Source organism: Myodes glareolus, chromosome 4, assembly GCF_982192425.1.
Source record: "Myodes glareolus chromosome 4, mMyoGla1.1, whole genome shotgun sequence".
Taxonomy (NCBI): domain Eukaryota; kingdom Metazoa; phylum Chordata; class Mammalia; order Rodentia; family Cricetidae; genus Myodes; species Myodes glareolus.
In genome coordinates this window covers 2,086,989-2,101,671 of record NC_142029.1, presented here as the reverse complement: position 1 = coordinate 2,101,671, position 14,683 = coordinate 2,086,989, and the positions used below count along the sequence as shown (strand labels likewise).

The window sequence follows — 14,683 nt, the reverse complement described above, 5'->3', positions numbered from 1 at the left end:
TCCAAAGCTGGGCAATCCTGGGATACTAATGACAAATTTACTTTTTCTTCTTTTAAAAAAAAAGTTTGTTTTACTTTTTCAAGAATGTGTGTTGGGTGTGCACATTAGTGCAGTGTCCTCGGAGGCCAAAAGGGGGCATCACATCCCCTGGGGCTGGAGTTATAGAAGGCTGTCAGCCGCCATGTTTGCCCTCTGCCAGGGCAGCCAGTGCTCTCACAGCCGCGCTGTCTCTGTTCCAGCCCCCATGTCTTACCCTTCTGTGGAGCAGCTCTTACTGTTTGCAGACCAAGAACTTAAACCTAGGACCCAGCTCCACCATGTCATGTGGTCAGAACCAGTGTGGGCTCTTGGCTTGGCTTGCGTGACAGCCGTATTTCTTGTCTCTGAGCTTCAGTTTTCTCATCTGTACTTCTCAGGGGTTGTGACCCAGTTACCACCCCAAAATGAGGAGAAAACAACGGAGATGATGCTAACCTCAGGCAGACCCTTCCAGCCTCACAGCTTTAATGTGTTTAATGCTGGGTGTGCTACAGTCATTGGGGAAAGCAGACCTTGTCCCTTGACTCAGAAGCCTGGGCACTGATGGCCTAGTTCTCCTGTTAGTCAGACTGACCCCTCTGCTCTGTTGAGGTTTTGCAGTCTGTTTTGTATATTTTTACTTTAAGGACAAAATACTTGTTAGACTCTCTTTCCTCATCCTGATGTTCTGGTTTTCTAGATTCTCCAGATTTAAATGCTGTCTTTCGTTTGTAGACATATGGAGCCTGGGTGTGATCCTTTTCATGCTGGTGTGTGGGCAGCCGCCCTTCCAAGAGGCCAACGACAGCGAGACACTGACCATGATCATGGACTGCAAGTACACTGTGCCGCCCCGTGTGTCTGCAGGGTGCAGGGAGTAAGTAAAGCATGGGCACGTAGCACGGCTCCAACACCTGACACGCCTTCAGCGTGCAGTGATTTGAGTTCATTTAATTTATGAGATTACTGTTTCTGCTGTTACTGTTTGGGGCCACCCAGTAATATCTGATAAGAAATCAAAGAGAAGAGTACCAAACATTCTTGCTTATTTCTTAAACATGTTTTCAAGAAATCCATTTTGCCTTTTCAGCCTCTAGAAGTGGTGGCTATCAGACCTTTCCTGGCAGCTGCCTTTTTGGTGGCAAAAGCAAGACCATTTGGAACTGTTTGAGTTTCCAGAAAAGGGTTGGGCTGCCCTTGGCAGGAGCATGGCATTGCAGGGTTCCTCCTGACTGTCTCGTGGCATCATGTCTTAATAGCATATGTCTTGTATTCTCACATCCTCCCACAGCTGAGTAAAGCCTGTGCTCTGGTGTGCGCCACAGTGGGAAGCCAGCCCTGATAGTGCCGTTGCCTGTGCAGTGAGAGGTGCAGTTGTGGAAAGGGCTATTTGAAATTAGGATATTTTTAAATAAATAAATGAGATTGTAGTTACCAGATAAATTGAGTTTTTCCCGTCAGCTGTAAGAACGCGATGGCAGACGGAGGGGTCTCTTCCAGGTGGAGTCCAGCTTGGGCATTCAACCCCGTGGACTCAAATCCTGGCTTTCCTGCTGACTTCTCATGTGAGCGTGGCACAGTGTACTCAACAGGTTACTGTGGGAATGATAGGAAGTGATAGTGTAGAGTGTGCAGTTTAGACTAAAGCATGGGGGACTCTGTGTGGGGTGGTATTGGTGATTGTAGGGTGTGTGTTGGTCATGGTGGTGATTGGGCACACAGGAGGCTGGTGGTGGTGATGGTAGATTGTAGCACATGGGAGGGTGTGTGTGTGTGTGTGTGTGTGTGTGTGTGTGTGTGTTGGTGGTGATATTTGGTTGGAGACATATTGATGTCTCTGGTGATTTTAGGTTGGAGCACATGGGAAGCTGTGTGTGTTGTAGTGGTATTGACTTTTGGCTGTCAAAAATAGGGGACTGTATGTGTAGGTGATTTTGTACTATAGGACAAGGGAAGCTCTGTGTGTGTGTGTGTGTGTGTGTGTGTGTGTGTGTGTGTGTGTAGTGGTGGTGGTGGTTTTAGGTTCTTGATCTTACTGTTCCCCCTAGGAAGCAGGTGTACACCAAGTGCAGGTTAAAAACAAAAACAAATCTCATTTTACATCATTTGAAAGCCTGCAGGTTATAGAATCAACATGGATGCTTCTTTTCCCAAGATCTGAGATGTTGCCTCCATGTCTCCCTCCTAGGAGGATTGTTTTTAATAATTATAAGAGTGTTCAGATAAGAAACAAAACATCGGGTGGTGGTGGAAGCGGCTTATCCCTTTAATCCCTGTACTTCAGAGCAGTGGATTTCTGTGAGTTCAAGGTCAATCTAGTTCCAGGACAGCCAAGGCTACACAGAGAGATCCAGGACAGCCAAGGCTACACAGAGAGATCCTGTCCAAAACAAAAAACACCAACTTTTTCTGGTGTGTTTTGCTAAGTGGTGTATTTTAAGGAACCTGACCGTTTCACCTAGCTTTTCAGTGTATTGGTCTTGAGTGTTCGTGATGCCTTTACTGACTGGGTGCTACAACTCCATGTGTGCATCCTCCCGTTTGTGGTCATCAGTCTGAAGCCTGTTGCTGCCTGTCTCTTCCCGAGGACTGGCTTCTGACATGCTCTGCCTGTCCTCATGTTGGTGTTCTTTCTTCTGCTTGACCCAGAAGTTGATTCTGTTATTTGGATCCTCAGTTATTCAGCTCACAGAATTTCTTTTACGATTAAATTGCTTCTGGACAGGCTGGCTTCATCATAGTGGATTTGATCAGCACCTCTGCTATTCGGCTCAGTCTCCTCGCTTTCGTTGTCTTATTTGATGCCTGCCTTGTTCACAGGCGGATGTACTTCTAGTTAGTGTTGTTTTTGATGTCTTAAGTGACATTATAGTCAAAGAATACAGTCTGGGTGGTCCATGTTTTCACATTTTTGAGGCCTGTTTATGTGTATCATGAAGATAATTGTTACAGTCTTGTACTTGATAGAGTTGTATTTTCAACTGGGGTCAGAGGTCTCTATACATCTTTAAGGTCAAGTTCAGTAAATATATTTTTAAATGTTGTTTGCATCCAGAATTTTCTTCACCTACTGAGATAATCTCCGACTGTGATGATAGCTTTATTTTATTCCTCAAGATTTGTTAATTTTTGCTCTGAGAGTTTTGAGGTAAAGTTATTAGCTGCAGGTAAGTTGAAAACTACCATCTTCCTGATGAGTAGACTCTGCCCTTTGTATCAGTTTTCATCAGAGAGTAATGCTTCTTGTCTGGTTCTGTGTCGTATTTCCTGGGCACCTGCACCTGTCTTCTTTGGGTCAGCATCTGTGTGTGACAGTTTTCCTCACCTTTTTTAACAGTCCGGACCTAGGACCGCAGTTTCTGTCTTTTCAGCTGTGCACTTGTTCCCCCTGCACCTGGGGTCAGTGGGGGATGTAGGTGTGGGCTATCTCTGTACACTTCTCTTGTGGTCAGTGGGGGGGATGTAGGTGTGGGCTATCTCTGTACACTTCTCTGACTTTCCCTCTGTCATTTGTCTTAGGTTCCAACTAGCTGGGAAGTTGTAGGCTATTATTTTAATTTTCAGAAATCCACAGTTAATACTTGTCTCTATTTTCTTCTAAAACATTTTAAAATCCTAATGTTTTAACTAATACTTTAGTAGTGTTTTCTAATCTAGAAATTAAACATTTTATGTAGTCAGATCTTCTGCCTGTTTCATGTAAACCTTGCCAACTCCTTCTCGGCGGGAATTCCATTCTTTCACCAAAACTGCGCCCGCCCTTCACATCTCCTTTTGCTGGTGGTTAGTGCTTCCTTTGGAGCGCACTGTGTGCCCGTGAAGGTCACCTGGTGAGACAGCCCCGGCCCAGTTCTTCCTTCTCTGCTCAGCCTTCGCTGCTGCGTTGAGAAGTCCGATGTCCGCCTTTCTGTTTTGCTTGGAGCTTCCGTGTTGTGTTTAGACTGTGTTAGGCTCCCTGGCTTATGATTTACATTTTTTTATGAATTTGGAAAATTCTCAGCTACTACCTTCCCAAACAGGCTTTCTTCCTCTTTTTTCATGTCCTCTTGGAACGCTGATTTATGCCTGATAGCTCTTTCCACTCGGTCTCGTCTTTCATTCTTGGTATTTTCTCTCAGCCCGAAAACAAACGTATTTCATTCCATGAGTTCTCTTACAATTTCTTAAATGTGCCCATTGTTTGCATTTTTCAATTACAGGGGTTATTTTTCAGTTTTTGAAGCCCCTTTTTAAAGATTGATTAGTGTAATTTTGCCTGTTCTTGTTTTCTGGTCATATTTTCAAGTTTTGTTTATATCTGAAGCACATTTGACAGTGAAAGTCTGTGCTGCATGTCTAGCATTTCCAGTGTCTGCGTTGGTTTGCTGGTGAGGTCTTGCTGATGGTTCCTTATTTCTTTTATGGGTTTGATCTACGCTAGTTTTTGAAACACTGTTTAGAAATTCTTTTAAGTTCCATTCTACAGAAAAGAGTTATTTTTCAGAACCAGCGCTGGGCTCACAGGCTCCCTTCTCACCCTCTTCTCATTTCTCACTGGTCACTGAGATGAAGTCTTCTTTTTTTCCTGGAGCTTTCTGTGACCGACTGTCACTAGCCCTGCCCATTGCATTCAGTAATATGAACCCTGTGTAGCCTTCCAAACAAAGCAGGAGCAGTTGGAGCTACCAGCTCTTTGTCTCCATGGTTCCTGCTTTCACTCTGTTTTTGTTATCAAATATTCCTTGTTAATTTTTCGTCAATATATTCCTAAAAAGTTGTCACATGGCATTACCTTCATCAGGAGAGTCACTCACTCCTGTGGGATGAGCTGGGCAGTGCTGTCTGCTGTGCACAGGCTGGCTTGTTGTGGGGCAGAGGCTGACATCTCCAGTATCTGCCCAGAGGACACCAGCAGGCTGAGATTGTTTTGCTTTACAAATGTGGTGGCACCAGATGCTCATTTGTCAATGAACCCAGAAATGTTTGTGACTGTGTAAGAAACAGTGCTTGTTGGTGACATCCATCATTACTAGTTCTTGCAAAGTTTGCTTCAGTAACGGGCTTCCTTCCTTTGCAGCCTGATCACACGGATGCTGCAGAGAGACCCAAAAAGGAGAGCCTCTCTGGAAGAGATTGAGAGCCACCCTTGGCTCCAGGGAGTAGACCCCTCACCAGCCACCAAGTACAACATCCCCCTCGTGTCCTACAAGAACCTCTCAGAAGAGGAGCACAACAGCATCATCCAGCGCATGGTGCTCGGGGACATCGCAGACCGAGACGCCATTGTCGAGTACGTCTGGGCTTCCTGACACTAACAGGCTGCTTAGTTTTCTCACCACTGTGACTGGGTTCTGAGGAAAGGCAGTTTCAGGGAGGAAGGAGTTAATCCTGGGCTTTAGTGTAGGAGATGTGGTTCACCTGGTGGGGAAGGCATGGTGGTAGGATCAGGAGCCAACTAGTCACACTGCGTCTGCCATCAGGAAGCACACAGTGATCAGGAGATTGGGGCCAGACCGGAAGGTCCGCCCTCAGTGGCCTGCTTCTTCAGCGGTTCTTCACCTCCTGAAAGTGCCACAGTCTTCCCAAACATGCCATCAGCTGGGGACAGTCCACATTTAAACCACAGCACAGATGGACTTCCCAGTTGGCAGCCAGGGAACCTTTGTTTTCTTTTATTCTAGGGGACAGGTAGGCTGTTGCCAGGCGGTGTCAGTGGGTAAGCACCTGTAGAAGTGGGATGGGATAGGATGGTTAGCGTCTCCTCCGTCATTCCTGGGTCCCGCTGTAAGTGCAGAGTTCAGGGCATGACAACCTTTGTGCGTGTGGCTCCAGTGGGATCGTTGAGTTCTGTGACCCTCTGGCTGCACTGTACGTACCAGGGCGGAGTGGCCCCAAGCCTATGAAGGATTTGTCATCTATTCCCTGGAGCCTCTGCAACATCCTGGAATCTGCACGTTACATATTTGCTCATGAGCTCATCAGAACAGTTTTTAGTGACCTTAGTGCAGAGTGGCAGTGCTCTGCTCTGCTGCAGCGACCAGTCAGGACCAGTCAGGACCAGTCAGGACCAGTCAGGACCAGTCAGGACAGTCAGGAAACAGAGCCCTTCCACAGATGAAGAGTGAAGTTACTTAATGTGTTAATGAAACAGATGCCCCAGCTCAGGGAAGCAAGAAAGAGGTAACCATGGGGTGGCCACTTGGGTCTGGCTGTGGATCGCAGTTCCCTGACCTGGGAAAGAGGTGGACACAGGCTTGACATGGAGGCCTTGTGTGTTGGCTATTAGCAGACATGTTCGGTGTGAGCTCTGGTCTCTGGGAAAGAACATATTTGTAGAAAGGACACACTCCTTTAGAGTAGTTTTAGCACAGTAAAAATATTTGAAGAAATAAAGCCAGACTTTTAATCTTGGTGTTAGTTTCCTGCAGGATCCCAGGTGCTTCCCTGGTTGGTGTCCATTGCCTCCATGACCTGAACAAGTGCAGGACACTTGCTGGTTCCGCAGACACTGTCAGGATGTGTAGGAAGCATTTTTTTTTCATTTTTGGAGTTGCATATGTTGCCACATGTGCTGTGGTGTCAGACCTGTAGACTCAGTGCAGACTATTGCAAGCCCATGGGTGACTGCAGCTTGCCAAGCATGTGGCTCCCAGCCACTCATACTTCTTGCTGACTGCTCATGCTCAGAGGATCTGCTCATTCTGAGAGCAGTTCCTGAGTTTAAAGACCTAAGTGTCTTAAAGGATAGCCTCTGAACACAGACATTTGTGAGAAGTCACCCTTCCCTGAGTTTGACCCCAGGATGTCCCGCCTCACCAGCTGCCCTGTATGTGATCTTGAACCCTGTTTCTCACACATGCTGTAGTTTCCCAAAGCCAGAGGCTTCCAGAAACCAGAGCTGTGTGTTCCTCAGCCTTGTGAGGTTTTCCCATGACAGCCAGCTGCAGAGGGAAGGTGAGGCCATGTGTTTTATTGCCATGTCTCCAGCACCTGGCCACCGTGGTGCCTGGCCTGACGTGGTGTCCTGGGAGCTTGTTGTTTGAATGGATGAACAAGCACATTGACCTCACTGAAGCAGAGGGTGAGAGTGGCCCCCTCTGGGTCGCACTGATTGCCGTCCGGTGCCTCAACTGCCCGTACACCGCCATTCTGATTGACCCTGGCTCACAGACTGTCCAGGTAACATGGTCCTTGTCTTTAGTCCATTCTTCTCATGAAAGCAAAGGATCCTCCTCAGCAGAAATCAGCTCCACATGCGAGCCATGTTTTCAGAAAATACACACACTCTTAGAAGCCTGATGCCTCTTCTTATGTCTGGATGCTGATAGCAGTCCAGCTACATCGCAGTTTGCCCTTTTCTCACTGATCCGCACATTTTTGTTCAGTTGCTTCTTTTGAATTTCAGTAATAACCTAAGAAGCTACAAGGTTTAGTTCTCTCTAGTTTGTATTTTTGTCTCATTTTAAAAGCTTCCCAGATACTGGATTTCATTAGGTTATACCTTTTTTTTTTTTTTTTAATCTTGTAAAAACCTAGTTGCTGAGCTTCTGATCGCTCTTGATTTGTTTCTCCAGAGCCTTGGAAACCAACAGATACAACCACATCACAGCCACCTACTTCTTACTCGCTGAAAGGATCCTGAGAGAAAAGCAAGAGAAGGAAATACAGACCAGATCTGCAAGCCCCAGCAACATCAAGGCCCAGTTTAGGTGAGAAAATACCTTCATTGATATTAATAAGTTAATGTTTTGAAATAGAGAACTGTCTGTCGATGCCTCATAATTCTGCAGGGAGGAGGTTCCTCACCCTCATGGCCATGACAGCTTCCTCCACAGAGGGAACGCCACGCTCCTTGCGGTGTGCTGATGACGCCTCACCTCTTAGGTCCTTAAAGACCGCCTCCCAAGAGCAGTGTGAATGTCCCTTTAGTTACTTGGAAGACTGTTTTAAATGGGGCATTTAGGGTTTCAGAGATTTGAGAGCTGCATCACATCAATTAGTTGATTAGCTATTTAGAATCTCAGGAACACATATCTCTGATTTGGTTGAATACCACTGTTGACCTCCTGAGGTGAGAAGGGCTTGGCTCAGTGACTTAGACCAGATGGACTCTTGTTGGGGCCACTGACCAGAGCCTTCCCTGAAGTTGACGGAGTTCCTTGGTTGGTGGAGTGAAGCCTGCCCTGAGGGTTAGCAGTCCTGGGTCTTCACCTGCAGCTGTGTGGCTGACTTGGAATCAGCACCTGTCCGTGCACTCCCCCGCAGTCTCCGCTCCATCTGCAGTGCTCTCTAGCGGCTTCCCTTCTCTTCCATTAAGATATGCTCTTCCCCTTGTTGGGCTCTTCCAGTTGACACCGTTTGGAAAGGTGAGCCCCCTAACTGATTTTTCACACAGTGTCAGCCATGGGCGAGGACTGTTCGCCAGGTGTTTGCCAAGGCTATCCCTGAGTGCGGCTACTCAGTGGGTTTTACTTTAAGCTGATGGAGAAGAGCTGAGCCTGCATCCTACCGTGCTGCTCCTCCTTCTCCATGGCCTGACTGCAGGTCCTGTGCCTCCCTCAGTGCTCTCTGGCTGGTTATTTTCTCACTTGGTGGTCCTACTGAAAACCTGCCTGGTACACAGCTCCAGCAATGGCTGAGGCTAGTAGTAGTTTTTCCTCCCACACAGTTGCTGAGGCTCCACACTGGGGGAATATGTCTGCACTAAGCTATTTTACAAGTGCAGTTTTAATTGGTATGAAATGCAGATGTCACTAGGAAAATAGCTATTGTGAATGCCCTCAACATCATTGCACCCTGTGGTGTTCACCCTTACTCCCTCAGCAGAGAGGACAGGCAGGAACTAAGACCATTTAGAGCCTCCCACATGGGACCTCCAGATTGAGAGACAGTGTTGAACAGTTTTGCTTTCCAGTACCCTTGTGTAGGGCTTTATACCAGGTGAATCTCATCTGTACTGTGAGAGCCAGAGTGTGTGTGTGTGTGTGTGTGTGTGTGTGTGTGTGTGTGTGTATGCGTGCGCGTGCGCAAGCACACGCACATGTGTACATGTGCATATGTAGATGGGACGTGTGATGAACATGTCCCATGTGCATATGAGTCTGTCCATGTGTTTATGTGTGAGAGTATACTGGATATTTGTATGTAGGTATACATGTGTATATGTGTAGATGATAGTATATGCATATGAGCATGTTTGTATGTGCATGTGTGAAGGTGTATGTGTGTGTGATCATGTATGCAGCTGTGCATGTATATGTGAGCGTGTGTGTAGGTGTGCATGTGTATACATGGGTGTATGTGTAGAAGTGTGTGGTGCTGAAGTTTAGGGAGAACTTGTGCTTCCCCAACATTTGAGTGCCTCATGTTCTTTTCTGGTTTCTGTGGTATGATGAAGTTGCCACATCTCCCTCTGGTATCTTTGCTGATGGACCTGAAATGCTTTTTACATCTGTGGATTTCATCCTAGCTCTGTGTGTATGTGAGGGCCTGTGTACTTTGGCTGTGTATGGAGGTTTAAGGATACCTTGGGTTTTGGTCCTCATCTTCCATCTTGTTTGAAACAGGGTCTTCTCTGCCATGTGTGCAGGGATTGCTGGCCGATGATTCTGGAACTAATCCAGTCTCTGTCTACCACCTTGTGACGGTGCTGGGCCTGTCACATCTTACGTTCTATGGGTGGCCAGGTCCTCATACCTGGGCAGCCAACACTACTCACTGAGCTATTTGTCTCCCCAGGACAGGCCAGCTACTACATGACGATTGTCTTTCCTCTGTCACACAGGCAGTCATGGCCAACCAAAATCGATGTGCCCCAAGACCTTGAGGATGACCTCACTGCCACGCCTTTGTCACACGCCACAGTCCCCCAGTCTCCTGCTCGGGCTGCTGACAATGTTCTTAATGGCCACAGGAGCAAAGGCCTGTGTGACTCAGCCAAGAAAGACGAGCTCCCAGAGCTGGCTGGGCCAGCACTGCCCACTGTGCCACCCGCGAGCCTGACGCCTGCTGCCAGTGGGCGGAAGTGTCTGTTCAGGGTGGAAGAAGATGAGGAGGAGGATGAGGAAGACAAGAAGCCTGTGTCTCTGTCCACGCAGGTGGTGCTGCGCAGGAAGCCGTCAGTCACGAACCGCCTGACCTCTCGCAAGAGTGCCCCGGTGCTCAACCAGATCTTCGAAGAGGGCGAGTCCGACGATGAGTTCGACATGGACGAGAACCTGCCGCCCAAGTTGAGCCGGCTGAAGATGAACATCGCTTCGCCGGGCACGGTGCACAAGCGCTACCACCGCAGGAAAAGCCAGGGCCGCGGCTCGAGCTGCAGCAGCTCTGAGACCAGCGATGATGACTCTGAGAGCCGCAGGCGGCTGGACAAGGACAGCGGCTTTGCTTACTCATGGCACCGGCGTGACAGCAGCGAGGGGCCTCCGGGCAGTGAGGGTGATGGCAGCGGCCAGAGCAAGCCTAGCAGTGGTGGCGGGGTGGATAAGACCAGCCCGGGCGAGCAGGGAACGGGCGGTGGTGGCCAGGGTGGCTCAGGCGGGACCCCATCAGGTGCAGCAGGCTCCTCGCGGCGCTGTGCAGGCCCCGACTCCTCATCCTCCCCAGCCTCGGCCTCTGCTGCTCCACGCGGTGCAGAGCTTGTGCAGAGCCTCAAACTTGTGAGCCTGTGCCTAGGCTCCCAGCTGCACGGCGCCAAGTACATTCTGGACCCACAGAAGGCCTTGTTTTCCAGCGTGAAGGTGCAGGAGAAGTCCACGTGGAAGATGTGCATCAGCACCCCAGGCCCTGGCCCCACTGCTGACCTGGACCCCGTGAGGACCAAGAAGCTGCGGAACAACGTGCTCCAGCTACCTCTGTGCGAAAAGACCATCTCCGTGAACATCCAGCGCAGCCGCAAGGAAGGGCTGCTCTGCGCCTCCAGCCCCGCCAGTTGCTGCCACGTCATCTGACCTGTAAAGCGCGCTCCGCTCACTTCGTTTGTTCTGACGTGACAATGCATGGTCTTTGTGCATGCTGCTACACGCTACTTTTCTTTTCCAGCCGAAAAGTCTACTGTGTGATTTTACATTCATGATTTCAGTGTGGATGACCAGGATGAAATTGTCTATCTGGAACCCAACGTAAATGGAGCGCTTAGAAATTCATGTTCTGCACTTAACCTGGAGGAAAAATGCTTTCGTTTCCTTGTGAAAAGCCCAAATTCCTGTCCTGACCTCCGGTGATAGGGAAAATTCATGCTCTGAGGCACGCTGGTGCCTGAGACAGAACCAAAGCAATAACGTGGTGATGCCCACAGGCCTGGGCGGAGCTACAGCCGCTGCCAGCCACCCAGGGTCTGTGCACCAAGAACCGAGCCACGGTTTGAGCGCCCACACCTGTTTGTCTTAAGCGATAGTGTGAGAACAGCTGGGGCTCTTACATTTTCATTGACAAAGATGTTCTTGTTTGTAGTAGGTGAGATCAGCTACTTAGCTTTGTGAGGCAGCTTCCCCTGTAGAATTACAAGGAGACAATCTTTTGTGAGGTGATGAGGTGAACTCTCGTCTTAACTCTTAGAGTGTATGTCTGTCTGTCTGACAGATCAAAGAGAGGCTCTAAGTCCCCCCTGCAGGACACAGCGGGGGTTTCCTTCAAACCTGTGTGGAGAGGAGTCACTGGAGTTCCCGCTGCAGTGGTCACAGCGCACACAGATGGCAGCAGAGTCAACACTGACAGTGAAACAGCTTCCTGGGATTGGTTTTTCAGTAGCTTGGTGGTTAGGTGGCCTCTGGTTTCTCCATTCCATGGCAGCATTTGGCTCAGCTGTGAAGAGCAGCTGACGAGAACTCCTCAGGAAAGGGTAGTGCTCCGAGCCGTCCTGTGGCCCTGTGCTGCCTTCCTGCCGCACACTGACCAGAGTTCTGGTCCCGACTGATAATCATCTCCCCAGGCATCCTCTCTGATGCACGTCTTCCCTAATCTTGGGAAGCCCGGATGCTGGTTTGGTTTTGTTTTTTACACTGTGCCCTAGGGATTTTGAAAGCAGTACGTAAGTGACCTGTGGGATGGGTGTCACTGGGCCCAGAGTCCTTCCCACACTCTGCCGCTTTCTTTCCTGACTCTGAGTGACCGTGTAACTCAGAGCGGGCAGGGCACAGGCTGGTCACTTTCGTCAGTGCTCAGACTCAGCTCCGTTAGAGTTAATGTATATTACTCCGACTTCACAGTATAATCTGACTATGCTAAGTAAAAACGATACTTAAGATACTTCCTAGACCTAGGCTAACTGCTTGTGCTTTAAGCTACAGTCCCATTCAGCGTGACATTTATACAGTTGAAGTGATGAAGATAGATGTGTGGGTGAAGCCATAGAACATATTTGCTTGAAACTCTTAAGCAGGGATCTTCAAAGGGCCAGAAACCAGTGTGGTTCACAGAGACAGTGAGAGCTGTGTCTGTGTGAGCGAGGAGAGACGTTTATAAGGGGCATTGCAATAAACTGTCGCAGCTGTTTTCCGAGTAATGTACATACTCTTCTGTGGTCACGTCCAGCCTTGGAGTGGCGCCTCTGAACTCAGCCGTATGCGTTTGGTCTCCAGTGGTTTTTATATTCAGGTGTATATACGGTGCTCACTTTAGATCAGTGTTGGCCATTTATGCTGCAGAGCTGTATCATAGCCTTATTAGTTGTGTGTGGTTGGTGACCCTCTGGGCACATAAATGTCTGTTGAGTGGTGTCTTACCCATTCGTTGACAAGTGGATGTCTGTGCATGTGTCTTATGTCCTGGGATGTTGTCACGGGGCAGGAGCAGAACACCATCACACCAATAGTGGACCAAACTACTTCTTGCTCTGACCAGTGACTTGTCCCCTAACCTGTCTTCAGAAGTCACCTAGAGTTACAGTAGTGTATAAATTAAATATTGTGGGAAAAGTTAGTCTTGTATTTTTCTGTGTGTATATATATAATTATGTACTTCTGGAATTCTATCTGTATTTAAAGATGTGACAATCTTGACACCAATTTTAATAGTCATGAGACTGAACAAAGATGTCCTACTGAGTCAGAGTTGGTGTGCACTGAGAACACAGACTCGTTGGCTGATTGGTCATCGCCTCTAGTTCTGACCAGTCTTTCTCCTTGTGTGAACATTGACAGGTGTGTGACAGACGGGAAGTGATCAATAATAAAGTGACATACAGTGTTCAGCAATAGACGCCGAGTCTGTGTGGTTTTCTCGTGAGTGTTGCTCTGTCCATGCCAGTCCAGCACAAGGAGGTGGAGTTTGCTTCCCATCGCTTGGGGGTGGGGAGCTGAAAACACACTGCTGCCTGCAGTGTCAGCCACACGGCAGCCTTTCCTTGAACACTGCCTGGGCAGACAGAACTGTAACTATTTCACCTGCTTTCCCTCACCTGGCTTCGCAAACCACAAGACCCTGCAGTCTTCGTGGTTCCAGGTCTGCTCTTCCCCTGGAGCCATCGAGCCTTTGCCTCGGTCTGTCAGCCTTTGTTCCTGCGCCCTCCCTCTCACTGGTGACACGCTGTCACCTCCACTTGCAGAACCCAGGGGACAAATCTTCCAGGCTTGAGGGCTCCTGCCATGGTACAGTTTGTCTCTTACACAGTTCAGTGGTTTGTGTCACCATTTCCATAATCCATTTTTACACATCCAAAAAGGTCTTTTGTCAATATCTTTTTCCTTAGCCTTCCCGCTGGCCTAAGCTGTCACCGTCCAGGGTCCAGCTTCATTCCTGTGAGGATGGTGGTTGGGCTCTTCAAGCTGGAAAAGCCCCATCTTTCTAGCAGACCTTTCTTCCTCCCTGCCTCAACATTCACTTTGACCAACTCATGCGGGCTCCAAACCACACGCCCGCCGGTCTTCCAGACACATCCACCTCTCTGCCAGGGACATATTTTAGTCCCCTCTTTGACTGAACACCTAGATCCATCCAGAGAGAATCGCAGTGTCCAAGCCCCCGACTTGCCCTTGAAATGCCTCCTGCCCATCAGATGGCAGTCACAGAAGTTCTGTGAACCAGGATTCTTGGTAGCAGCCTGTATCAGTGACCTGTCTCACCCAGTAACAAAACACCTGGCTGGCAGCCTGAGGAAGGCGGGCTTTACTCTGGTTCAGGGAAGGCAGGAGCTCGAGGTGACTGACTGGTCATGCACGTCCACAACCAGGGAGCAGAGTTGAATGCTGGGCTCAGCTCACCTTTTATTTGTCCACAGTGGGGGAGGGAGGTTCGCCTCAGCTAGCCCATAATTCCTCACAGACCTCCCCAAAGGCTAAGTGTAGACAGTCCTCACAGGTATGGACAGGACTGTCTCCTAGGTGACTCTGGATGCTGTCACTCTGACATGACAGGTCTACCCCCTGCCAACTTGATTTCCAAACAGCAATTTGAAGCCACAGCCTCTTTCCCCTTTCCATAGGTTCATGGCTATCTCAGTGCAAAATAATGAGTCCAACTTCCGGAGTCCCCTAGTCTTTAACTGTTCCACTATTCAAAAGTCCAGAGTCTTACCTGAGGCTCAAAGTACCTTAGCTGTGAGTGCCTATAAACCAACTACATGCTTCCGACATACAGTGGTTCCCAGTGAACATCCCTATACCCGAAGAGAAGCCTGGGGCTGGTCATGGGTCCTGCAGCTCCATGCCTGGCAGTGGGGCTTGTGATGGAATCTCTGGGCTCCAAAGAG

General features: G+C 48.8%; 1 protein-coding gene across 3 annotated transcripts in view; it reads left to right on the top strand.

The window, feature by feature from the left end:
- Positions 1-13,192, top strand: part of Snrk (SNF related kinase) — a 51,781-nt gene extending 38,589 nt beyond the window's left edge. For all 3 annotated transcript variants that reach the window (XM_085689086.2, XM_085689084.2, XM_085689085.2), the window contains 4 exons: positions 754-895; positions 5,075-5,287; positions 7,572-7,706; positions 9,782-13,192. In XM_085689086.2, the coding sequence (XP_085545212.1) occupies positions 754-895; positions 5,075-5,287; positions 7,572-7,706; positions 9,782-10,946 (1,655 nt within the window). In that variant the 3' untranslated portion in view covers positions 10,947-13,192. The remainder of the gene's footprint in view (positions 1-753; positions 896-5,074; positions 5,288-7,571; positions 7,707-9,781) is intronic.
- The last annotated feature ends 1,491 nt before the right edge of the window (positions 13,193-14,683 follow it).